This window comes from Sceloporus occidentalis, unplaced genomic scaffold (assembly GCF_023333645.1).
Source record: "Sceloporus occidentalis isolate IW3139 unplaced genomic scaffold, rSceOcc1.0.p SCAF_3, whole genome shotgun sequence".
Taxonomy (NCBI): Eukaryota; Metazoa; Chordata; class Lepidosauria; order Squamata; family Phrynosomatidae; genus Sceloporus; species Sceloporus occidentalis.
This window is the reverse complement of record NW_028316983.1, coordinates 95,223,946-95,251,103: the sequence shown is the minus strand read 5'-3', so window position 1 is coordinate 95,251,103 and position 27,158 is coordinate 95,223,946. Positions and strand designations below refer to the sequence as shown.

The 27,158-nt window shown below is 38.7% G+C and overlaps 1 protein-coding gene across 2 annotated transcripts in view; it reads left to right on the top strand.

The window, feature by feature from the left end:
* LOC149316450 (adhesion G protein-coupled receptor L4-like) overlaps positions 1 to 27,158 on the top strand; it is a 143,122-nt gene that overhangs the window by 63,383 nt on the left and 52,581 nt on the right. For both annotated transcript variants that reach the window (XM_089515515.1, XM_089515514.1), the window contains exons 3-7: positions 4,222 to 4,374; positions 18,604 to 18,759; positions 21,393 to 21,463; positions 22,717 to 22,902; positions 22,996 to 23,179. In XM_089515515.1, the coding sequence (XP_089371641.1) occupies positions 4,222 to 4,374; positions 18,604 to 18,759; positions 21,393 to 21,463; positions 22,717 to 22,902; positions 22,996 to 23,179 (750 nt within the window). The remainder of the gene's footprint in view (positions 1 to 4,221; positions 4,375 to 18,603; positions 18,760 to 21,392; positions 21,464 to 22,716; positions 22,903 to 22,995; positions 23,180 to 27,158) is intronic.

The following is a 27,158-nucleotide window of genomic DNA, read 5'->3' as shown; positions in this document are numbered from 1 at the left end:
CCGCTGCGGCTTCCTTGTGTGGCAAAACAAGGCGCCGGCAGACCGCCCTTTTTGGGCAGTCTGTACCTCACCAATATTAAACAAGGTTACTCATTAAAAGAATAAAATACAGTTTAAAAAGACAGAAATGTTTAAGCCACTTTAAAACAATACAACACCCCAACCTGTTTTTGAAAATATGTGGAATATATGCCTGATTGCCTTCATTCCTTTCTGATGATGATATGAGGAATACATGCTTGTTTATGTAGGTTACAAAACTTTCAATTCATAAACCCTTCACTCCCCACAATTCATGCAGCATTCAATAACTGTAAATTGGTTCTACTGCTACTGGGACCTCTGCCTTCCAAGTGCCTTCTAAGAAGCAGAGCCCTCTCTCCAGTTCATCTGGTGCCATTCAGCCATGGAGGGAGAGATGCAGGCCCAGCTCCATCGGGCCTGGCCTAGATTAAGAAACTCTAGTACACTTTTTAACATACTAGTTTGAGAGGGACATAAAGAATCCTATACTCATCTTAAATATCAGAAAGGCCTTAATCACATGATACTTCTGAATGAATAGCTCAACTTTCAGATGACCTATTAACATGGTGTCTTATCCCATTGACCATCAAGCAATTTGAGAGGCCAGAGATATCAAAATCAGAAGCTTGCCACTTGGTTATCCCCTGAAGCTTTGTCAACAAGTAGTACCAAAGTAAACTACAGTTTCGCAATGCTCTGCATTGGCAATGTTTTTCAGTATCAACATAATGGCCCAAAGAAAAAGAGACTACAATATGACATGCTTTCACTTCCACTGAGAGTGCCAAAATTGCCCCCTCAAAAAATGTGATAGGCCTGTTGCTTATTGAAGCTCTTTTGCTGCTTGATAGAATGGCATATCTTTATTTTCTTATGGGAACAGTATGTACTCTGCATCACCAGCAAGTATAATAAACAGTATGCCCTCCCTTCAAGTATTACATTTTCAACTCCCCAAAGATTTTTCCTGGGAAGGGGGCTATTTGACCAGCTTTGTCCCTGTAAAAGAAATTACAGCCTCTGGGTTGAATACTTTGGCCCAGGACTGGTTTCATGTTCTGCTGTCCTGGGAGGCCCTTAGACAGCATGGTTCTGCCTACCTTCAGCTACCCTTATGCAGTGCAGACACAATAATGTTGATTCCATTATAGATTTAATATATATGAAGCATTCTGAATACTGAAAAGAGTATACAAAAGCTTGATGATGATGATGATGATGATGATGATGATGATGATGATGATGATGATGATGATTTGAGAGTTTGATGTAATGTACTGTGTACAGATTTGACAAGAAAACTTCATGATAGGTTCACCTTAGGGTCGCCATAAGTCGGAAATGACTTGAAGACACACAACAACAGCAAGAACAACAACAAATTAAAAAGAAGTTAAGGTGATACATTATTGTCAGGAATGCTGTGCAATCTTTTCCAGGAACGTTATTACTGAAATGCTTTCCCACACTATCCATGCAGATCCTGAGGTGTTCCTTGAAATAAATCAGTGCAACTTCATTGACTTCCTAATATAAAATGAGAAACAGTACCATTTAAGTCTATCATTCCTGCAAGACTGTCTCTGAATGTGACTTAATTCCACAAGAATTCACCCAGTCAGGCCAGGTGACTAAATACAAGTCAGCTTTGTAAGGTAACAATAAATGGAGCTGCTGTTTCATTATAGAAAATGAAGAGAAGTGGCAGAACTTGTCTAAAAAGACTTTGCACACAAGAGAGTGTCTACTCTGTATGGGCCTCCATTAAAATCTTTACAAGCATCCAGTTGTATGGAAAACTGGCAATGCTGCAATAAAGTTAATTAGGCAAAACAGAAATAATTTCAATAGTGACCACTGTATGAGGCAACTAATTCCAGGTGAGAGTGTTCTTGCGCCACTTGAGGCTTGTAATATAGTCATGTTTTCAAAACTATGCTGTTATATCGGAAGTTAGATTCTACATCTGAGAAAAAAGAGAAAGAAACCCATCTAGGTTGAGCTGAAAGCAGCCATGCCTATTGAAAGCGACATAAACCACATTCTCTTTGTTTCTACTTCATCTGTCAAGAATCCCAATACAGTCTTTCCCAAAACAAAAGGGCAGTTGCTGCTCTTCATATAGAACAACATACTCATGAGACAAGCACCCGGAGCAATGGATGCAAGCTCCAGGAAAAGAGATTCCACTTCAACATTAGGAGGAACTTCCTGACAGTAAGGGCTGTTCGACAGTGGAACACACTCCTTCCTTGGAGTGTAGTGGAATCTCCTTCCTTGGAGGTCTTTAAGCAGAGGCTAGATGGCCATCTGTCGGGAATGCTTTGATTTGGATTTCTTGCATGGCAGGAGGTTGGACTGGATGGCCCTTGCGGTCTCTTCCAACTCTATGATTCTATGAGTTTGTGATTGGTGTATCACATTTCTACTTTTTTCATTCATCAACTCCGAGTCTCCCTCAATTGTCCCAGCACATATAAGATCTACACACTTCACTTCTATCACTCATGTCTCTCTTTCTCTCAGGCACCACCCCTCCAAACTCTCTCTCTCTCTCTCTCTCTCTCTCTCTCTCTCTCTCTCTCTCTCTCTCTCTCTCTGCAGTTGTCTTCTCCTTCCACCATTAGATTGACAGACAGGGTATTTGAATTATCCCATTTCTCCCTGCTTCGCTTCCTCTTTCCAATATCTGGTTACCTTAGACCCAGCACTGGTCTCTTTGTCATTTCTTCCCATTATGCTTGATCACCTCAGCCATCCCTAAACAGTGAGCTTTTCTTTCCTCCATTCCTGCATCAATCTGGAACACTTCAAAGAGAATAACTGACCTCCAGATGCTTGTCATCTTTACTTTCGAAGAACAACTTGTAAAAGAAAAAAGGGGGAAATGGATAGCAGCCAGTGCTTCCCTTTGAACTATTCTCAGCCACCTGGGGGAAAAAGAGTTTAAATTTTAAAATAACATAAAGAAATGACATGTATCAGTAGGGAGCAAGAGAAGATGGCCATGGGTAATGAAATGTTCCTGGGGCACCCATAGTCTGCCCATGCATCCCCCCGCCCTTTTCCCCTTCCTTCCTAATGTTGATGATTTCACTGTTTACTCAAAAATTACCTGTTCAGGTGGACAAAATCAACTGGATGTTTACTGAAGGATTCAAATAGTCTGGATAAATATATATCCATTCCATTACAACCAGCCCTCCATATCCACGGATGCTGCATCCACAGCTTGAAAATATTTTTTTTAATTGATTTTGCTGTTTTGTATAAAGGACATTATTTTAGTTCACCATTGTATACACTCAGCCCTCTGAACTGACAGAATTGTTTATCCATAGATTCAACCATCCACAGCTTGAAAATGTTAAAAAAAATTAATTCCATAAGCAAATTTTGCTTTTGCCATTTTATATAAGAGACACCATTTCACTATGGGGCAAAACAAATGGCCCCGAAGGGGCAGCTTGAAGTCGCCTCCTAAGAAAGCTGGGTTGGGGCCATGCTGCAGCCCCAATCCACCTTTTTGCAGCTCAAAAGGAAGGAGCAAATTGCTGTTCCTTTTTGTGCTGGCAAAAACCCAGCTTTTCCCACCTCGCTGAGGCTTTACGGCACTCCTGTGGCCTGCAGCATCTAAATGCCGTGCCACCAGAGTGCCCATAAGCCAGCCCATGTGTGGACAACTGGGTGGCATGAAGCCAGCTTCTGAATGGCTTCAGAGTGTGGGGTGTCACATGCTGCTCTCTGAAGCCGCCTGGATGGGGGCGCAAAGGAGCAGTCTGTTTCACCCCTAAGTTATTGTATTCAATGAGACTTGAGCATCCATGGATTTTGGTATCCATGAGGGGTCCTGGAACCATATCCCAGCAGATACCAAGGACATACTGTATAATGTGACTTGAACATTAATAGCTGTTGGTGTCCATGGGGAAATCCTGGAACCAAATCCCAGTGAATACCAAGGGGCCTATGTATTTGAAAAGATACAAGCCTAATAATACATCCTTTCAATACTTGAATTTCCTTGTGCAATTTTATGTTAGTAAAATCAGATTGGTGAAAGAGCCTTTGCCACCATAGAAATCCTTCAGTTTCAAGAAAGTTTCATTCTCTCTCTCTTTCTAAGGGTGGATGGAGGAGGAGAATAGCTTTTAGAGACTACCAGTGATTTATGTTGTATCTTTATTTCAACAGATGATGATGAATGTGCAAATGCCACCCAGCTTTGTGGGGAAAATGCAAACTGTACAAATACTGTGGGAAGTTACTACTGCATGTGTGCACCTGGATTCCACTCCAGTAATGGTAATGCCACCTTTGTAACCAATGATGGGACTTTTTGTGAAGGTAAGATGATAATAGTTCTCAAATATATTTTTCCTTGCTATTTATTTCTTTGGTATGTTAATAAGATATGTAACACTTGAGTCTCATTAAAAGCTTCTTATCAGCTATGATGTCCTGTCCAGGTCCATTCAATTTCTGAATAATAAATTAAATAAATTAAAAATTAAATCTGACATTCTTACATAGACACAATGCAGTCTACCATGAACACACCCAAATTTTCCTGTTTTTTGGAGTTAGGTAGACTCAGAACTATTTAGAACTCAATTTTTGGGTACACCAGAAAATGCCAAGGATCTCCAAGAAGGACTAGGAAAGAATCCTGTCTCATAACCTGAAGAGATCCTGCCAGTCAGTTGACAGTACTGGTCCAGAGAGCAATGGTCTTAATCAGTATAGAACAACTTCATCAATTCTTGAGCAAAACCTTGTTGTTGCACCTTAAAGTCATTTCTGATTTATGGTGAACATATTAAAGGTTTTCTTGGCAAGATTTGTTCAGAGAGGGGGCTCCCTTTGCTTTCTTCTGAGACTGAGAAAGTTTGACCTGTCCAAGTCACCCAGTGAGTTTCTGTGGCCAAACAGGAATTTGAACCCTATTCTTCAGAGACATAGTCCAACAGTCAAAACACTACATCATGTTGGCTCTCAAGCAAAATATTACTCAATCTAAAAAGAACACTTACATTTGCAATAAATTCACAGTTTATTTTGCTTCCTTGTCTTCTCCATTTTATATACTTCATCATTGGAAAAAAAACTAGTTTCAGACAACTTGTTATCTTGTAACTGATGCATTCCAAGCTTTGTGAATTTTTTAGCTCTCCTTTCTCTCTGCTGCTGAAGCTAGGGCTGGAGCAAAAGGAATAGGAACTGAGGTTTAGGTTTCTGATTATAGCAGAGGGATGATGTTTCTTGTGTTTCACAGAAGCTGGTGTTCACACATGACTCTATAGGATAGCAGAATTATCACTAAGAAATGGGCCTTTGGACATGGCAATCCCCATTTCAGGTAGCTTGAGGGTGGTGTTTTTAGAGAACCTTAATGACTGAAGCCTTGTCTGCAGTGCAGAAATAATCCAATTTGACACCACTTTAACTGCCCTGCTCAATGCTATGGAATTCTTGGATTTGTAGTTTTGTGAGATATTTAGCCATCTCTGTCAGAGCGTTCTGGTGCTTCACTGAACTACAAATCCCAGGATTTTATAGCATTGAGCCATTGCAGTTAAAATCGTGTCAAACTGGATTATTTGTGCAGTGCAGATGCAGCTTGAGTTATTTTATTTTTTTTAAATAATGTCAGACTTAATAGAATTCCATAATGACTTTGTTGCTAACTGCAATATCCAGAAGCACAAGAACTGATGGCTGCCTTATAGTCAAAGTTTTCCCAATCTAGTGCCACACTGGGTACAACTCCCATGTGTATATTTCTTATGGGCATGGAGTTTTACCTTACATTTCAGTGAACAGAAAAGATTGTGTTTGTTATGAGTTTTATGTGTGCAGCCAAGAGCCCATGAAGGATAGACTGGGGTTAACAAGTTGTTGTTGGAGGTTTTTTTGGAAAGTAAAATATGCTTCCGTCGTATGATCCTGTATGCATCTCTTTGGGGTTTACATAATTTAATTTGTAATGTAATATCTGTATAATTTATTTGGACAAATAAATGGGTAGGAAAAATGTATTAATTTACCATTTTTGTACACCTTAAGGATTTCCCATCTTTGAAAGAACTGTTTTGTTTTTGATATTTTGGCTTGGACAAGTAGGGAGTGTCTTCTGGTGTTTTTCTTATGTTGCAGGGTTGCTCCTCAGAGACTAAGGCAACAATCAATAAATCTGTTCATTCTTTTGGCAGGTATATTATTCCTGAGTTGATTGCATCTTGTTCAAGATGCATCCCTTATGCTTTACATCCCTGATAATTTATTTTCCACATTTTATTCCCAACATGAGAAAAATGCCTGTAATTCAGTCTACGGAGATATTTGACTTAACTTCTTTGTATGAAGCTTCATATTCCTATCAAACTCTCATTTCAGCTTGAGAGAGGTTTATTACTACATTGTCCTACAATGAAATATACCATTGATTTCCAGACCTTGGGACACTTGGATTCCTGTCTTGTTAGGTCAGGTCACAGACACAAAGTGATCATATATGTGAGCTCAGCAAAAGACAGTAACTTTTGAGACATAGCCAAAAGCAATTGTAATTAGACAAAATAGTCACTGAGACGACACTAGTATAGATGTCTTCTTGAAAGTAGTGCTCACTGTGCTCAACGAGACTTATTCCGAATGGAATAGACAATTCTGTTTACTGAGAAGGAGGAACTGATGAATGAAATATGTACAGAGGAACTAATTGCTTGAATTTATTTACCAACCCTCCATTCCAGATTCATTTGATAAATGTTCATATTGTCTTATGTCATTTTAATCTCATGTAAATAGCATTCTGGATGACCCACACTGCTGAATAGATGAGTAATTATAAACCATAAACTTTATATCGAAATATCCTGGTGGTAATTTTTAAAAAACCTGGTTCATCAAGTAAATGTCTAGTTCACCAGATTATTGGTTTTTTTAATGAAGTAGTCTTGTGAATCACAAGGGGGAGGGGGGAGCAATGAAAATTAAACATTGTAACACCTTTACTAAGAGCTAGCATGGTGTACTGGTTTGAGCATTGGATTATGACTCTGGAAACCAAGGTTCGAATCCCTTCTCAATCCCACTGGGTGACCTTGAGCAAGTCACACTCAGACTTAGAAGAAGGCAAAGGTACCCCCCAACAACAACAAATCTTGCCAAGAAAAAAGACTTACCATGAGTTGGAAATGATGTGAAGGCACACAACAACAGCAACAAGAACAACAACTTTGCTAAGACTACTACAAGATTATGTAAATAGTGTATGAATGGTACCAGCATTTTAATTCTCCAGAACTCTACCTCAGGCAAATGGTACAAAAACTTGGAGGAGGAACAAATAAAATAAAATAAAATGCTGGTCCTGGGTATTGCCCACTGTGTGTTCCTTCAGCATTATACAAGATACCTCAGGAGAAGAAATGTTAAAGTATTTGTTTTAACTTGCAATGATATATATTTAGTGGATTCCCTCCCTCTGCAAAGTCTAGAAAGCTGGCTGAGATCCAGATAATCGGTCAGTGGTTACATTGATGGTTCTCCTGTATCATTCCTGTCTCTGTAAATGTGTGGAGAGAGAAAACCATCAAGTCTAGCCAAAGGCATTTTGCTGTCAGAGGAGTAGCAAATGGTAGCAATTCCCCTTTTCCATTCAACTCAGGTTGCAATTCAGGGCAAGCCAAGTTACTTTGGCAACTTAAGCAGAAAATTTCACAAGCAGCTCTCCCCAACCCTGACAGTACACCAGAGAGTAATAAAAATTAATGGTACAATCTTTTGCATGTTTACTCAGAGGTCCAATTGAGTTCACTGATGCTTATCCCTAGGTAACTGTATAACTTAAATACACAGATTTAAATGGTGCAGCTTTTAAGTAACTAACCATTTTGTCCTTTTCTGACATCCCAAATCAGCTGCCTGAGCCAGCTGTCTCACCTTGTGACCTGGACAAGTAGTTTCACTGATATGTTTGCTACATGCCCAAGCCATAATTTAGAATGAAATTATTCTGCCTCTTTCATATAAATATTATTATAAAATAAATCATGCTATACAAATTGAGACCAAGCTATCCATATACTTGTTGGAAATGCAACAAGGCTCTGCACTGAAAGAGTTAAAGCTTCAGAGTGGGCAGTAGTGTTAGGGTTAGATAATTTGAGTAACCTGCAGTGACTTATTTCTGTCTATCAATCCTGACCCCTCTGGGATATAAACTAATACTCTCAGAGAAACTTCTGCTCCTTCTCATCCTCTCTCTTCTCCCAGACCATATGAGAGATGTAGCTACATTAGAATAGCTCCCTCAATAAATTTCCTATCCTAAGAATGGAATTCATATTAGTTTGTTCTCTGAGCCATTGGTATCTTTGCTCCTTAATCAGATCATACGTGCTGCTGCACTGCACTGATTTCTAACGATACTTTAGTCATACTTAAAGTAAACCCATTGAAAGATACAAGATTTAATTTAGTCATGATTAAATTAAGCTCAAATGATTTTCACTGAGTCTACTTTAAGCATGGATGTAACCCATATTTCTCCTTGGTAAAACAGATAGAAATAGAATTATGTCTATGAAAATGAAATAAAAAATAAACTTAATTATATCAGCATAACATAGTAATGCATCCAATATCTTGTCTCAGAATAATATTTTCACTACTGTGTATTCACTCTAGCCTTTCTATGATGGTGACATCAATACATATACTAAATTCTCATGAATTTTGGCCCCATCTCTTTGTTCTACTGTTTACATTGTGAAATGGAGATGAAAATTGCTTTTATGCTTTTGAGCTTTGTTTTTCTTTGTCTACATAATAATCATGTGTTATTTATATTGACTGTCTTCTCATTCCTTCTTTTCATACTGTGAGACTCGTAACAACTGATTCTTTACACAAGAACCTTCTTGTACTTCATAAAGAACTAATAAACATTGTTTGACTTTTTCTACCCTGTAATATGGATCAACAAGCAAATGAAGTAATTAAAGTGCATTTCAAGAAGTAACTGACAGAACGGCATCTATGACCCATACATTAATTGAAATTATCTTTCCTAATGTAGTAAATAAAATAAGTTTGCTAAGCCCTTATAGGTTCATTGCCTGGAATCAATGTGAATTTCCCATCACAAGATACTAAAACCCAGATGTAATTTAAGGATCTTAATTAGTCATGGGAGAAAGGAGCAGAGGAAACCACTAAGTGAAACATAGAAATTCTATTAGTTAAGGCAGGGTTGTCTCCTGAATATTTGCAGCTCCCAGGATAAATTTCTATACAGGTCAAGTCTCCCTTATCCAAAATGCTTGGGACCAGAAGTGTTTTGGATTTTGGATTTTGAAATATTTGCATATACATAATGAGATATCTTGGAGATGGGACCCAAGTCTAAACAAGGAATTCATTTATGTTATAGCCTGAAGATAATTTTATGCACAATATTTTTAATAACTTTGTGCCTGAAACAAAGTGTGTGTGCACTGAATCATCAAAAGCAAAGCTGACATTATCTCAGCCACTCATGAAAAAAGTTTTGGACTTGGGAGCATTTGGGATTTAGAATTCTGAATAAGGGTGACTCAATCTGTAGTAACCAAATTATTATTCAACTAGCGATCAGTCATAGCTTGGAAGTAAAATGTTACCTATAACAATTTGCTTTGGCAACTATTTACATTTTGAAGTAATGACATGGAACAGTGTTATGTTTTTACAGGTATGTAATTCGCTACTTTTCAGTAACATAAATAGAGTTACTGAGTAAAATCTGGTTCATCTGAGCAGTGAGGCTGAGAAGGAAAGGTCACAGGAGTACATGTAATTTGTGGCTTCTTTGTGGGATCTCATGCAGCTAGTAGAAAGGAAAGGAATCATCAACAAAGATGGAAGGAGAGAAAGATTAAAGTGGAAAAGGAGACAGGACCAAAACATACTGCAGAAATCATCCAGTTTGAGACCGCTTTAATTGCCTTGGCTTAATGCTAGAGAATTCTGGGAACTATAGTTTTGTGAGACATTTAGCTTTCTCTAGGGCTCTGCTGCCACAATAAACTACAAATCCCAGGATTCCCTAGCACTGAGCCAGGGCAGTTAAAGTGGTTTCAAGATGGATTATTTTTGCAGTGTGTTTTGGACCACAGTGAAACCATGAGCTGCACTAAAGACTCGGGGCAAAACAGACAGCCCTGAAACAGTGGCTTGACACTGCCCCTTTCAGCACTGAATCGGAACTGCAGCAACCGCATGCCATGGCACCAATCTAGTGCTTTGCCAACTGTAAAAGAAACAGCAAAATGCCGCTCCTTTTAGAGCCAGCAAAAAGGCACCCTTGCCACGGCGGTGGCACTTTTGACACTTCTTTTGGGATGAGGCATCTGTAGGCGAATAAAGGTCTGCCAACAAGGGCTCTTGAAAGAGTGGCATTGTCCAGAATTATTGGCAGATCTTTACTCGCTTACAGGCAGCCTCCAAACCTCAAACAGGTACTCATATGCAGGATGACACACGACACAGATGGCAACACAGGTACTAAGCCTTGCCACAAATCAAGATGCCGGCTCTGCCCACACATTTATCCAGGAAATGTCATCACAAGACCTAATAGTATCACCCACAATATTAAGGGGAGGGGCTTCATGTGTTCAACCTCCAATGTGATCTATGTTATACTGTGTCGGGAATGCCCTTCAACACTCTACATTGGGCAAACAGGCCAGTCCCTACACCAGAGGATAAATTGACATAAATCAGATATTAGGAATGGGAATACACAAAAACAGGTGGCAGAACATTTCAGTCTCCCTGGGCATTCCATCTCAGACCTCAGAACAGCAGTCACTGGACAAAAGAACTAAAAGGTAGATTGGAAAAAGAAACAGCAGAACTGGAATTCATCCACAAACTACAGTCCCTCAACAATGGATTGAACAAAAACAATGGTTTCCTGACACACTACATGCACTTCAACACTTTCTGACCCCATCCTTATGGGAGTGCCTTACATTTATCTATTCCCCTCACCTCAGGTTAGTCCCATTGCAAAATTGGATCTGCCAGTTCATCTCCATGCACAAAGACCTGTGTTTCCTATGTCTTTGTGCACTAACGACCGTTGTTAAAATTGGACCTGCAACTTTTTCCACACACAAAGGATTTATAATTTGAATTGACATCCTCACATAACAATGGCATATATATGTCTGTACCTGGCTTCCACTCCAGGAAACGCATCTGAGGAAGTAGACTGAAGTCTACAAAAGCTCATTCTACCAATTTGTTTTCCTTCTGTTAGTCTCAAAGACTGATTCTACAGACAAACACACCTATATCTTTGATTTCTACCTCTTAATAATTATCACAGATTCGTCAAGAGCAAGCAATGTAAAGGCTTTCAACTTCTTCTGGGAAGCAATATTTTATAACTTTAGCATAGGTTAGATTGACTTCCATATAACCAATATGAAACTTGAGTTGGAAAACTACAGGCAATCAATTTCTTTCCTGGGTGGTCTTTATTAACCAATGCCTTTATCATATCTGAAATACACATTTTGGCTTCAAGCTGAATTTTTGAGGGAAAAAAATCTCTTGCTCTTAAAGGATGATCCTCAAGCATGAAGAGCTTTCTGTTCACAAATCTTCACTACTGGAGACAGGAAAATGTACTGAGAAGGACTTTTGCATCTAGTTTCAAGTTAGGAGAGGGGAACTCATTATGTATTTTCATCACATGCTGTGATAGTGAAATTATCAATGTCAGTTCAAATGGTACAGATTGTCTGTTGAGGGGTGACTATGGAGATTATCACATGCCTGTTTTCACCTGATCTGGGCACAGACTGGTTATGGGCTTAAATAGGTGAAAACGGATCTTATTGGATGCTTCTGTGCTCAGTTCAGCTGCATTATATACCTGACCCAGACTCCTGGTGTACTTTTTCAAAGAATGATGCTTTCCTGTTCTTTGAAAAGAACACCATAAGTCTGGATTGGGTACATGATGAGGCCAAGTTGGGCACAGGTGTGCGTGATAAGATCTGTTTAAGCCCGTGCTCAGCCCATGCTCATATCAGGTGAAAAGAGGCATGCAATAATTTCCTACATTTTGTATGGCCTCCAAAGCCATCAGGACCCCATCACTTTTCCCTGTAGTCAGCTGATCATCAAAAAGGACACGGTAATGGGAGAGATGATTTTATCCCAAGTCTAGGGGTCCAAGATCACTGTTTCCTCACTGCTAGTAGTGTACACATTCTCTGCACACACATAAACTGAGCCACTACCAGATTCAGCCCTGAGAAAGTTGTATGTCCATGATCTATTGAGAGAAATGATGAAAGTGTCAGCCTGTTTCTCATACCCATCAGTTCCTCTTAGCACCTCCTAGTCAAACACACACCAAAGAAGTCAAAATTGGTAGTGATCAACCCTTTGTTGATGGAGATGGGAAGCCTATGCTAATCCTGTTGCATTTTAACCACACTGAACCAAATGTAGGGAACCTTGATCCATGCCTCATATCTTAGGGCTTCCAATGAAACCACATGCAACATGAAGTGCTTTACTTGTAGTGTCATAGAAAAGGCAATAGTGTGACTTTAGGATTCAGTGCAATGACTCACAACAAAACTGCTGGTTCATTTCCAGGCACAATTCGAAGTGCCAGTCATAACTTATAAATCCCTTTAAGGCTTGGGTCCAGACTATCTGAAAGAGCATGCCTCCCTATACAAACCTGCCAGAGTCTTACAATCCACAGGGAAGGGCTTTCTCTCAGTCTTGCCACCATCACAGGCTCACTTTCTGAAAATACAAGGAAGGGCCCAGTGGTTGCTCCCATCCTTTGGAACTCCCTTCCATGGGAGGCTAGGCTGATCCCCTTCCTGCTTTCCTTTCACTGGCAGTAAAAGACATTTCTGTTTAAGCATGTTTTTAATGTATAATTAGGGGGACTTTTTATTTGGGATTATGTGGTTTATTTATTAGTTTTGAAATGATTCATATTTGTTTTATAAGGTGATTTAAATTGTTTTTAAATTTTATCATAAATGGTTTTCATTTACTATTTCTGGAAGCCACCAAAAATGAATTAAATTAAATGAAAATTAAATGAAATTAAATGAAATAAAAGAAAAATAAATTGTGCCCCCACATCTGTGATAATACAGTTGGGAAGCAAAATGTCTATGGCCTATCCTGTCTCAAATACGTACAGAAGAATGAAGCAATAGTTTTCTTGATGTGGTTGGGAACAAACTAATTCTCATCCAATGAGGTGTTTTCTCGGTAACCTTAATAAGACAATCCTGAGTAAGCAGTCCTTGAATTGCACCCTACGTTTGTTAAAATCATAAATGATGTGTTGAAAAAAATATTTATCAATGATTTATGTTAGTAATTAACCTCTTTCTTTTGCACTGATAATTTTGAACTACACTGAATTATGTATGACTATCTCTGCACAGTGTTTATCATGTTTCAGGGAAAGTGCTGTTAGTATTAATTTATGCATTAATTTTTAATACTCTATTTATAAGTGCCATTTTAAGCCTGACTGATATGTGATGTATTATTTTGTCATTCACCTCAAAAAGCACTGCACGGTGCTGCAAGTTTTTTGTTGTTGTTGTTGTTTTTGTTACTTGGCAGAAAATATTGATTTTCTCAGTGTATTTAGGACACAAGTTCCTTTATGAAGATGCCAAGAAGAGGGAAAATCCACTTCTATTAATGAGAATAGTTTTTGACTGTTCTACACAACCATTATAAAAACAGATGTTTTGTCATTGTTTTCTTGTGCTTAACACTCGAATTCTTTGATAAATGAATGCTTGTTATACTGAATATCCTAAACACTAATCCTGTATTCAGTTTCCTATTATGGAGGCGTTACATAAGGGATATTCATTTTATTATGGCAGGAGTGCAAAGGTTGATGCTGCCTGTGTGAAAAATATTTTTAAACAAACAAAAAAAGAAATATTGTAATTTTGCAATTTAATTTGGGTTTAGTATCTTGGAATAGAAATCCAGTGTGATATAGCAGTTTGAGTGTTGGATGCGGACTCTGAAAAATCAGGGCTTGAATTCCCACTTAGTCATGGAAACTCACTGAGTGACCTTGGGAAAATGACATTCTCTCAGTCTTTGGGAGTGGCAATGGCAAGCATCTTTTGAGTAAATCTTTATGGGGGCAGTGTAGTGTAGACTGAGTGTTGGACGAGGACTGGGAAAACTTGGTTCAAATCCCCTCTTAGGCATGTAAACCCACTGGGTGACCATGACAAATCACACTCTCTCAGTCTATGAGAAGGCCAGTGAGAAGCCTCTTCTGAGTAGTGCACACCAGAGTTTCCTCAGCCAAATAACACTGAAGCACAGCCACTCTCATTGATCCCAGGGCAGAAAAACTCCAAGGGAGAAAGTGGTAGTACTGTTTCCTAGAAAGGTGGGGATCTTAGCTCCTGGTCCTGGATCAAAGGACAAAGGAGGAGCACCACTCAGCCTCATAGAGTGCTGGTGGTTGAAAGGACAAGTGAGGATGGTGGCAACTTGAAGGAGTGCCCACCTGAAAGAAAAAACTCCACAAGAAACTCTCATCAGGAGAACAGTTCTCCTTATGCAAAGAACCTCTGACAAAATGCCTACATCTGAGGTGTGAGTGAGGCTTTCAGAAGTTCATGTTTATAAAGCAGAGTTCTAGATAAGCGACACTGTTGGAAACATGTGCACACTGGCTCTAGCCTTTGCTACCATTTTTCTTGGTACCTAGATCCCCTTCGCGCTAGACCATGGAATGTCTTTGACCTTCGCTCTAAACTGAATTTACCCAAATTGTCTGTTCTTGTTTGGATGCCAGTGACTTGAAATGTAGACTACTTTTTAGTCTGCTTTCTGTAAAGCAGCTCTCTGCTTGAATCTTGTTGTTGTTAGAATCATAGAATCATAGAGTTAAAGGGGACATAAAGGACCATGAGGTCTAACTCCCTGTCAGGCAGGAATATATAATCAAAGTACCCTCAGCAGATGGCCATCCAGCATGTTTAAAAGCCGCCAATGAAAGAGACCCCACCACTCTCCAAGGCAGCGCATTCCATTGTTGAACAGCTCTTACTGTCAGGACATTCTCTCTAATGCTTAGGTGGAATCTCTTTTCCTGTAGTTCAAATCCATTGCTCTGGATCCTATTCTCTGGGGCTGCAGAAAATGAACTTGCTCCATCTTCACTAAGAAATCCCTTCAATATTTAAACAGGGCTATCATATCATCTCTTAACTTTCCCTTCTACAGGCTAAACATATCCAGCTCCCTAAGTCACCCCTCCTAGGACAAGGCTTCCAGACCTTTCACCATTTTGGTTGCCTTCCTCTGGAATGCTGCAGCTTGTCAACATCCTTTATGAATTGTTGTGTGCCTTCAAGTCATTTCCAATCTCTGATGATCTAAGGTGATCCTATCACATGTGACTCACCTAAAACCATTCATTGGGTTTCCATGGCCAATTGGGGAATTGAACTCCAATCTCCAGAGTCCAGGTCCTACACTCAAACCATTATACTAGACTGGCTTTTGTTTAGCTCTTACTGAATTAATATTTAGACTTTCTGGGCCATGATGATGATGATGATGATGATGATGATGATGATGATGATGATGATGATGATGATGATGATGATGATACTGTCTTCTGCTAAAGCACTTTAGTATCTCCAGGCCTTTCCTTATCCGGGATGATGATTGGATCCTCCTGACAAGGAATGTAAGAGGGCTTCCTTTTCCAGTTCAACTTCTTCCTGAGCTTCCTGAAGCACTTGGTTATCTCATCTGGTTTTCTGGTCTGTTCATCAGTCTTGACTTGCTCTTTGTTCTCAGTTCTTTGGTTCACTTCGTACTGCTGTCCATTGTGCAGTTCCCATCTTTACTATCCTGCCACATCTTTCTACTACTACAATCCATGCTAGTCCTTCTGTTTATCTTGCCCCTTTCAGATAAACACAGCCAGCCTCTCTTCATTTATCATCAAGCTGGAAACGCTTTGCCCTCTCAAAATGTATTGACAGTTTTTCTGATATGCTTGTTTATCTTATTTCCTGTAAAGATGAAGGATGTAACCATTCTTGACATACTACAGTTCATGCTGCTTTCACTGTACCCAATGCTTCTTTTACATCAATAGCGTCATTTATGTAGTTAAATGAGCCAATGAAAGCATAAACTAGTAGGCTATTATAATACACTGTTGGCATCCTTCATTTTAAAACATGGGAGAAAAAAGAAAGAAAAGGGAATTAATATTCTGATTAAGGCAGGTAGTGTGAAAATACAAAGCAACACCATCCTCTCCCTGAACGGTAGTTTATTTCAAGGGTGGACAAAAGAAAGATTAAAATCTGGTAGATCACTGGATACTTTATGAACAAGGTTTTAACTCCCTTGCTCCTCATTTGTTTAACAATACTGACAACAAAGTGACTCCCTTTTGTTAATGTGTGCCCTCAAGTTGTTTCTGACTTATGGCAACCATAAGGTGGCCATGTCGTGAGGTTTTCTTGGCAAGATTTGTTCAGAGGTGGTTTGCCATTGTTTCCTCTGAGGCCAGTCAGTAAGTTTCCATGGCTGAGTAGGGATTCAAAGTTCTAGTCCAAAGCTCGAACCCCTGCCCTATGCACCTCCAAGGTGAGATGGAACTGGTAACCTGGACTGGATTACAAGGATTTTATCATGGTGGCCTGGTGAATTCAGGTTTGTGTCCATCTTTTAGAAATATGAACCCTGTGTACAAAATTCAGAACAATATTCAGCCTGGATGGTTTCTTTAAAGTTCAGATGAAAACTCAGAGCAAATTCATCACCAGATCGAAGCCACCAGCAACCAGTGAATGGAAGGAGTCTGGATGATGTTCAGTTCTAGCAGTCAAAACAAATTCCTAGGCTAGGTTTACACATTGCCTCTTACATGTTGGGAGGACCCTGCCTCTGACATGTTGGACTCTGGTATGTTGGGAGGTAATACGGGAAGATTTAAATTAAAAATTAAATTAAATTAAATTAAATTGGGAGAGATTCAAATCTCACTCCCCCCCCCCCCGGTGTCGGTCTCCATAAGGGAGGGGAACATACAAAGCTGTGCACTACTACTACTACTACTACTAATAATAATAATAATAATAATAATTTTATTTATATTTCCCACCTCTCCCTGTGGATCGAGGTGGGTTTACAGCAATAGAACAATTCATGTCATTTCACCTTCAGTATTTGTATCTTTGTGAGAGCCAGCATGGTGTAGAGGTTTGCATGTTGGACTAGAACTCATGGAGCTCAGGGTTCTAATCAGCTTTCAGCCATGGAAACCCACTGGTTGACTTTGAGCAAGTCATACCCTCTTAGCCTCAGGGGAAGGCAATGGCACTCTCTCTCACACACACACACACTCCTCACTAAGAAAACCTTTAATAAATTTGCCTTAAGAGTTATTATAAGTTGCAAATGACTTTAAGGCACACAACACAGATAAATTTGAAACTGCCTACTGGTTGACATTAGGCAAGTCACACACTCTCAGCCTTAAAGAGAGGCAAAAGCAAACCCTCTCTGAAAAAATCTTGTAAGGAAAACCCCATGATAGGTCTGCCTTAGGATTATCCTAAGTCTGAAACGACATGAAGGCACACAACAAAACTGATGAATCTTAACGTTCTGGTTTGAAAGAGGGGATCCTGGAAGTGTGAAGTGTGTCACTGCCTATTTCAAAGGAGGCTTGGGTTCCAAAAAAGAGCAGTGTGACACAAAACAGAATGCATATGCTTTTAATCTTTTTGTATATACTGGAAATGCTGTTACTTAGTAAACATAGCACATCATGTTTGCTTTTTTCTATAAATAATTAATGCTTCACAGTTTCAAAACAGGGTAAGAGTATATGTTAACAATAATACTTTAGTTCTTGACAACATTTTCAAAAATCAGACACTTTTTGTTCGTTGTTTCCCTAAAAATTAGCATATGTGAACTTAGCCATCCATAAGTCAGAAGCTCATTTTGACACTTTTATTGCTTCAGATTTATTTTAAACCACGGTGCTGTGATCTGAGCATCTTAGCTCAAGATGGGAACACATTAATAAATAAGTCAGATTATAAATCAGATTAATAAATAAGTCAGTCCCTGATCACATGCAGAGTACATTTCTGCCCTACCTAGAAACCACAGCTATCTCGGCTGAGAAAGAAAGAAAACTGAGATTAGAAATGAAGTCTGCAGTTTCAGAATCTGCTTTCCAAACACCTTTTAGCCAAACCACAATCTCTATCCCTGTTTTGAAAATTAAAAACTATTCTGGTTTGAACTTTATCATGTGCAGCCATGTATTTTCATGCATGTTTCTAGTACATTTGATTATACAGTTTAGCTCTTTAAAAAAAACACGTGCACATACATTTATGAAATTGTGATATGGAATCGTTTGCAGTACGCTGGGTTGCTATCAACAAAGCTGCAATGTGTTAGTATGTAAAATCTTTTTTAAAATTCAATTTCTCACAATATTTGCAGATATAGATGAGTGCAATGGACCGCTAACCATTGCCTGTGGAGATCATGCGAAATGTGCAAATGTGGATGGAGGATATAACTGCTCCTGTAAGGAAGGTTATCAACCATCCACAGGAAAATTACAGTTTAAGCCAAATGATGGCACTTCCTGCCAAGGTAAATGACATTATAGAAGTTTATGTATTATTACAGAACTGTATCTTTTTCTGAGGCCCACCAGTGACTCTTTATCTTCAGTTAGATTAATCAGCTGGATATGAAAAAGTGGCAAGACATGAATACCTAGATTTTTTTTTAAAAGAGAAGATTGATATGAGTATATGCCAAAATAGAGAAGTAACCTGTTACTCTTCCAGAATATAGATCAACTTTTCTATACCAGCCAATGCAGATTAACTCTTAAGCAGCCTAATACTTTGTGCAGAAAACTATATAGCCTGTTATTAGCAATAAAGCTTTATCTATAGATAGCTCCTGGGTGAGTTATTACTGAGTAAAGGCTGGCCACATTTGAGCTTTTAGATAAATATAATGGAATTGTATTGTATTGTCCATTATCATAAACTCATTTATATTTCAAATCAGATGGCATTTTCAGCTAGATCAGTGCAGTTTGCCCATCTGTTTTTGAAATGCTTTTGATTCAATTGTGTTTTAATATTACATTTTGTTTAATTGTGTTTTCAAATAATGGCCTATTGAGTGCTGTCATAGGCAGCAGCAGCATTCCACTGGCCATTCTGATATTTGTTCTGGACATGGCATGGGCCTGTATGCTATGTTGTTGTGCTGTGGATGAATGGAGAACCACTTGTGTAAGGGAGTGCCTCCTCACACAAGTGTGTAAAGAGTGTACCCACCCAGGTAAGCAGGAGTTAACCCTGGTATAATTTCCCAGCATAATTCTGGCTATCACACATTTTAAAAAATCTGTACCTGTTTTTAATATTGTTGTAAGATAGGGACAAAACAGACAGCCAAAACAGGGTTGGGGCTACAGCAACCGCATACCAAGCCCCCAACTCGGCATTTTCCCGGGGCAAAAAGAAACAGCAGAAAAAAGGCACCTTTGCCACCACAATGGTGGTGGCTTTTCAGCATTTCTGCGGTGAGGTGCATGTAAATACCGCACTGCAGAAATGCCATGATGCCGCCCACTGTGTGGTCAGTGGGGGGGGGGCATGACACCAGCTTGGGGGTGGTGCCGGGGTGTGCACTGTGCATACAGCATGCCACCCCGAAGCCAGTGTTTTACGCCTGTCAATTTTGGACCTTAGTTTCAGAGTCTGTTTCGGAAGAAAAATTGGATATCAATCAAACAGTCAATGATATTTCAAATAAATTAAATTAAATATGTGATTAAGTTTGTTGCTGGCACACATTAAGCTCCAACATAAAGTGTTATGACATACTGTCATAGATTTCCCCACACATCATGCTGCATAACTGGATGGTGCTGACAGGGCAAAAAAGTGCAATATGAACCCAAAGGAGTAATATCTACCCTTAGTAAAGGAGATAGGGAGATTTTTGTGTAGTTATTTTGATCAGCCACACTGTTAGTATAATGCTGACTGTCTGGTCCTTTGACTTAAAATGGACTAGGGAACCAAATTTAAAATATGTAATCTCACAATGAAAATACAAACAGTGACCTGACATGGGGCATGGGGAGGATCTTAGAATAAGTAAATGACTTCTAATTTATTGGCCTATTATATCATCATATATGCATATGGAAAAAGGGCTATCTCTACAAGTATTCTTTATTTCTTTTATATGAGGACTACAATTGTCAAAGCAACAGTTTTCAGAAGTGATTCTCCCTCTCAGGGAGGGAGATGTGTATTCTAGGCACCATCTATAAATTTCTAAATATTCACAATAAAATAATTTTCCTTTTTAAAAAATGTCTAGAGTTTGGTCATCTTTTAACCCATAAAAAACATTTAATCTTTATTCTAACCTTTTGTCTAAACATTACAGCTTTAATACTGTACATCTACCTGAAAAACCAAAGGATTTGGGGAGGCGGGGGGAAGAGATATAAATAAAGCTTTATATCTTTCCCCAATGAAGCAGGGAGGGCCTTTAAATCCAAGACACCAGGGGAACGAGGAACAGTGAGCAATCTCTTACAGCAAGAGTGCTCAAAATTCTGGTCCCTAGAGATCAACCCATGTTAGGTGGAGCACTCTGTGTGTCTGCAGATGAGTCCCAGTGGTTTTGGGCAGGCACTCCCTCAGTTGAGCAGGTTCATTTGAGAAGTCTGCCCATTTACAAGCCCTCGCCAGAAAATAAAATGCAAAGATGAGATCACAGACAGAAAGTCTAATGAGAACAGTTCAAAATGTCTCATTCTCTCTCTCGCTCTTTCCCTTAAACCCCCGCACTGTCCAATTTTCTCATGGAATGGCATGGAGAGGCAGGAGGGGGAGAAGTGAAGAAGGGTTTGCTATTGCCAGTGTTACTATAAACAGGGGTTAGTGGGAGATGAATCAAGGTAGATCACCTTGTTCTTCTGTTGTTCTTAACCACACACTTTCTAAAAAAACAATGGGGGAAGAGAGAATGCTCCAATGCTGGGAAGATTACAAAGTTGCAGTAGGAAAGAGAGCAGTCCTGACTGAATAGCACTTTTGAAAACAGCACTGTTTTAACGAGAGAAGAAGCTTGTGCAATGAGGCTGAAAAAGTGAGAAATCATCCTATATTAAAAATGGTTTGGTCAATGATATGCAATGGTTGTTTTATCAGTAATTTAACAACACTGCCTTTTAACGTCAACAGAAATCCCAGCGATAAACTGTGAACTGAGTTATGACTGTATAGCTGAAAATATTAACAGAACTTTGGCTAAAGTAAGTAAGACTTGTATGAACTTCAAATCTCGAATGTTTCTTCTTTCCTGAAATGAGATTTATATGCTTCTGGTACTACATTCCTAAAAATCTATTACTATGAGAGATCAGTAAGAATTTTGCTTAGGCTGCATTTCTATATGAACTTTCCAAAATTTGCAGATTTCTTCAGAAACTGAATGGAAAAAAAATTGAAATTGAAACCATGGAATCATAGAGTTGGAAGAGACCACAAGGGACTTCCAGTCCAACCCACTGCCAAACAGAAATACCAATTAAAGCATCCTGAGAGCAAAAATGTCACTATAATTCCCAGAATCCCCTAGCACTGAGCCAGGGTAGTTAAAGCAGTCTCAAACTGGATTATTTATGCAGTGTCTTTTGGGCCAGAGTTAACTTTTAAGATGGCATAAAAATACTCCTTAAAAAGCCATCTGGATCCATGATGTGCTTGAATGTCTTAATCAATCTTCTATCCTATAAATGCTCTGACTCCCATTACATCCTAATGACACCAGATAGGGACTTATCCATGACAACGGAACTATAGAAACTTCAATCACACCAGATCATTATTAGTTAATCCAGCACAAATAACTAGATGCAGAATATGCTCTGGGTTGGATACAAATTGGGACATATCTATGTTTGTCATGGACACCAGGAAGTCATTTTCAATGCCATGGCCTCATGACAAATGTTGAAGTAGCCCTCTGCAACTCCACCTTCTTGCTCTCCTCTCCAAGTCTTACCTTCTAATGCACAGAGAAACCACATCAGCAATGCTGGGAGAAATTTTTCCACATTCCTTGTCTCATCCAAGTTGGTCTCTGTGTTTGGTCAGCATGTTCATCTGGCATGTATCTCCTGAAATTTCTTGGATGAACTTTGAAGTATTTCTATCTTGATTTTCCCAAAAGGACCAACTATTGACTAGATCCATTCCACAATACCTAGAGTATCTTACAGAACATTTCCCCAGTTTATTCTCCTAACAGCCCCTAGGCTGAGACACAGCAACTTGCCCAAGGCTACCAGCAGTCTCTGGTTAAACTGATACTCTAACACAGATCTTCCATTCACTACAGTTTATTATCAACCAGAATATGCTGGCTCTTTAAAGTTAGCAAAAGTGCTGAACATTTTGTTTGGGGATTTGACAGACTCTTACTAATTTTGATAAGTGATTATGAATCTCTATTTGAGTTAGAATATTACAAATGCCATGCATAATGATTTAAACTTTCTTTCAGATTAGAAAAATAAAAGAACCACTGGCTGTTTTACAAGAAATCAATCAGAACACTGCAGGACAAATTTCACCAGTAGATGTGATTTCCTACATAGAAGCATTATCTGTATCTTGTCCCTTGCTAAGCACCATGAATAACACGATTTCTGACAACGAAAGGCTCCATAATCTAGATCTAACTCTTAATGTGAGTGACTTTAGCCTTGGAATCTATTTATTTTTACCACTTATAAAATATATCATGTAACCCTTACATAATCTTTTTCCATTAATCTAACAGGAATATGTTAATACTGTGAACAATTTTGTTCAGAAGGATAAAATTACAGTGTGGGAGGCTATACCAGCAGATAACAGAAGAAGAAGCCTCACTAAACTGATCCATGCTGCGGAACAGACAACAGCTCTCCTGTCACAGAACTTCCAAAGGACGACAGAAGTAGAGTTTAATGCTAGCGATTTGGGTATGCGAAAAGGAACAAATAATATTGCAGAGGTTTTTGTCCTTTTTTCCTTCCAGAACAGATTAGTTGGAAAAATATATAGTCCTTACTTATACATAAGCATCGTAGTTGTAGTGCTAGACACCCAGAATCACCTCTCCAGTCTCCATTTACTGTGGAGCCACTGCTGCAGTTAATGAGAGCTCAGGAAGGAACTGGCTTTCATTTCCACTACTCCTATGAATTATTCCCATTGTGACAGGCAGAAATGGGGTCCCTTTTGCAATTCTCCCTCATACTGGAGATTGTTTGCACAAAGTGAGCTGTGGGAATGACAGCCAATTGTGTCCTGAGTAACAGGGGAATGGACCCCCATTGATCACAGTGGCTTCTGTCCCATAAATGGAGATTCTTCATACTTTACAATCATAAATGCGTAAATCCAGGTTACACATTCACAACTGTGATACAGGATTCTGGTCACTGTTAATATTAGAAGCCATGTTTTGAGGTAATTTTTGGTTTAGTTTTCACATTTGTGACATTCAATTAAAGTGGGCTATATTTTAGATGGGGGGTAGCAGAGAAGGAAGGAAAGGCCTTTCCCTGTGTTTTCCATTTATTTATTTATTTATTTATACATGTGTTAGAAAGGGGCCACAAGATCCAGTTCATAATGATACCATAATACCCATATCTTCCTCTGTCCTGATCATCATTCCTGCATTTAACCAGTTATAATCAAAGATACCTGAGGTTTGTATATTCCTGTAAATGTGCACATAGATGCATTGTCTTATGTGCCATTATGGGCCAATGTTAACAAAATTTGAATTTCTGCTGAAGTCTGCCTAACAAAGCTTGTAAATACAGATAATTATGCATATAATATATAGCAATGTTACTATGCTTCTGACAATCTTGCATGTTTTGGGATGGAAAGGATATTCAAATTTATTTTTCCCACAGTTAAAACAGGAAACCCTGTTGAGCAGAGGACTGGTGATATTCTTGTGGGTCATCCCTGATATTTGAATTTCTCCCGATTACCTGTGTCTGTTAGGACATGTCCAAATGTAACACGCTTGTACTAGCTAGGTCTGTCAATAGCCAGCTAGTATAAGAGTCATTGGTAACATGCCAGTCAGGCCTGTATAAGATCACCTCAGTTCTTGTGCAAGAAAAGCCTCTTGTGAGATCTCCAGGTTCCCGCAAAATCTCCAATCTTGTGGGGATCATCAAAATTTCAAAGGATTTCCAGGATATTCTCATGATGTCAGGTCAGCAGTCTTTACAAGATGAGCTTGGAGAATAGGAAGATGCCATCCACACACACCCAACAAAAGGACACCTCTCAAGCATTCAGTTTGTAATTTGAGGCCATTTTACTATGTAACAAATGTTCAGCATTTAAACTATTATAAGCATGGATGGAATTCACACGTCCAGATTTCAGACTTTTTCTGCTCTACGGATATTTCTCCATAGAGTTAGCCACCCCACTTCAGGCCTTTTGAATACTGAGAGAATTCTTTGTAGAAAAAACTGTGTTACTTATTCACCCTTACATGAGAAGGTAAAAGTGTGCCTACAGTAATAGATGTAGAACCATGAAGGATATATATATATATATATATATATATATATATATATATAGGCACCCACCTGTCTTCTTACAAGAGTGCTCCTCCCCTAACGGAAATGCATTAGGATGTACAAATCTATCTGTTTCTGTTCTTGTCACTTTACCATGTATTTACTTATGATGTCATTATTTTCATTACCATATTAGTTCCCCCACCAATATTGTTATATCCCAAAATGCTTATTTAAACATGTTTATGTGTGCCTTATCCTCAAAATCTGTGTTTAAATATATAGCTTCTTTCAACATAAGTACTTCAGTTGCCCATCTTGATCTGTTTAAAATACAGACAACTAAAATGCCATATTTGGAGAAATGCAAATTTCACTGGCTAACTACATTCAAGACTTTACATTACCTGCAAGATGTATTTCCCTATACAGATTTAAAAAGATCGAATTGCATAAGCATCTTTGCCCCACACCCAGCTCCAGCCTTTCTCCTAGACTATTTTTAGATAAATTTATATGCCCCCCACATAAGTTTTTTAAATTACATTTTTATTGAGTTTTTACAACAAAACATATAAAGTCTGTAGAACAATGACAAAAACAACAACCAACTATGAGGGCCCAAAGTATGTATCTGATGAATAGTTATTCTGTGGAGAATAAAAAAAAAATAGTTCTCAGCAAGAGCCAGAGAGTCTGGTTTACGGAGGTGTCTATAGCTTTCTTAAGAAATAAACCAATAGAATCAAGAAATAAATAAATAAACAAATAAACATTTGTATTTGTAGATAATAAATGAATGTAAAATGTCACTTTCCAGTAAATGTGCATAAACAGTCAAAAATCTATATTAACTACCCAACCGATGCAGTTTTGGAATGCTGAAGGCAAAATAGATGTGAAGGTCCATTGGGCACGAATCTTTTCATTGGTAGAAGATTAATGATTATTGGTGTAAACAAGCCAATATTTAAAAAATGGGCAGAAACATTTTGACACTACTTTCTTTATCAGGGTCCATTATCAAAGTCCTTTATATCTAGATATCTTCTAATCCTTCACCCCAATCGAAGCCAAACACATGAAGTGAAGAATAATAAGAATAAAAGTGCCTTCTGTCTTGACCAGCCATATCCAGCCAGGACAAGGTCTGGCTACATAGGGATATAACTCGGGATAAACATTAAAAATGTCCCCACAGCCAGACCTCAGAAAAGTAAGGAGTTTTTAGACTAGAGCTCTGAGAATCTCCTTAGATTCCTAAGCTCCAACAAATGCCCTGGGGAGTCAGTCAGGCTGAGAAAAAGGTCCAAGATTGCACAATGAGCCAAACATTTTAGTGGAAACTTGAACCTGGATCTCCTAAGTCAAACAGTCGAACAGCTACACCTGGCCCTGTCATGCTCCAAGAAGGTTGTATGTGGAGTTCTGGAATAGTGAATGCCTACCCAGGGGAGGAGAATATAGATAGATGTGTTCCTGGTATATGAGATAACTAGAAGCAGTGTATGCATGCAAATTGCAAACTGTACATAGGGGCTAATTTAACACAGCTGTTTTGAGCTTACGTAAACAATGCTTAATGTCTTTGGAAACTTTGGAGCATAGAAAACTTCTGCACTTAACCTTCTTTATTTTGCAGTTTGACTGCAACTTGAGAGGTTTTTAAAAATCTCTGGTTCTGCTCCTGTTGAACCTATTTGGCTCATTTATTGTGCACTAGTTTTGGTTCCCAGTTCCTGTCTTTTAAGTCATTCTTGCTGAGAAGAATATTTAGCTTGGAGAAGAGAAGACTGAGAGGTGATAGGACAGCCATTTTTAAATATTCCAAGGGATGCCATGTTGAAGATGGAGCAAGCTGATCTTCAGCTGCTCTGGAGACTAAAACATGAAAAGGAGATACCACCTAAACATTAGGAAAAACTTCCTGACAGTAAGAGCAGAACACAAAACCTCTATTTTATGGAAAGCAAATTAAGGCACAGAGACTGGAAGTTTGTTTAGGCCATTCCAGTTAAAACATTTTGTCAGCATACACCATGAGATGATGCCCCAAACTATAATTTCCTACTGAATTTGTTCTTAACCCTGACTACCATTCAAACTCTCCAGACTAAGTTGGTTTATTCCTTACACTTTCAATAATATGTGCAAAGAGCCGGTCTGTGGAAAATCTCTGATATGTGCATTGATTTTATTTAGTCATTTATTTCATGTATTGGATTTATATTCTGCCTTTGTCCCAAAATAGAATTCAAGTGCTAAGAACACTGACCAGCTATTCCATTAGACAAAATGTTTGTTTTGCTTTTAACTAAATGCCTGATTGACTTTTTCCATTCTCTTATGGATGATTAAAGCAGTGCACAGAAATAAATAGCTAAAGAATACCTCATCTGTCAAT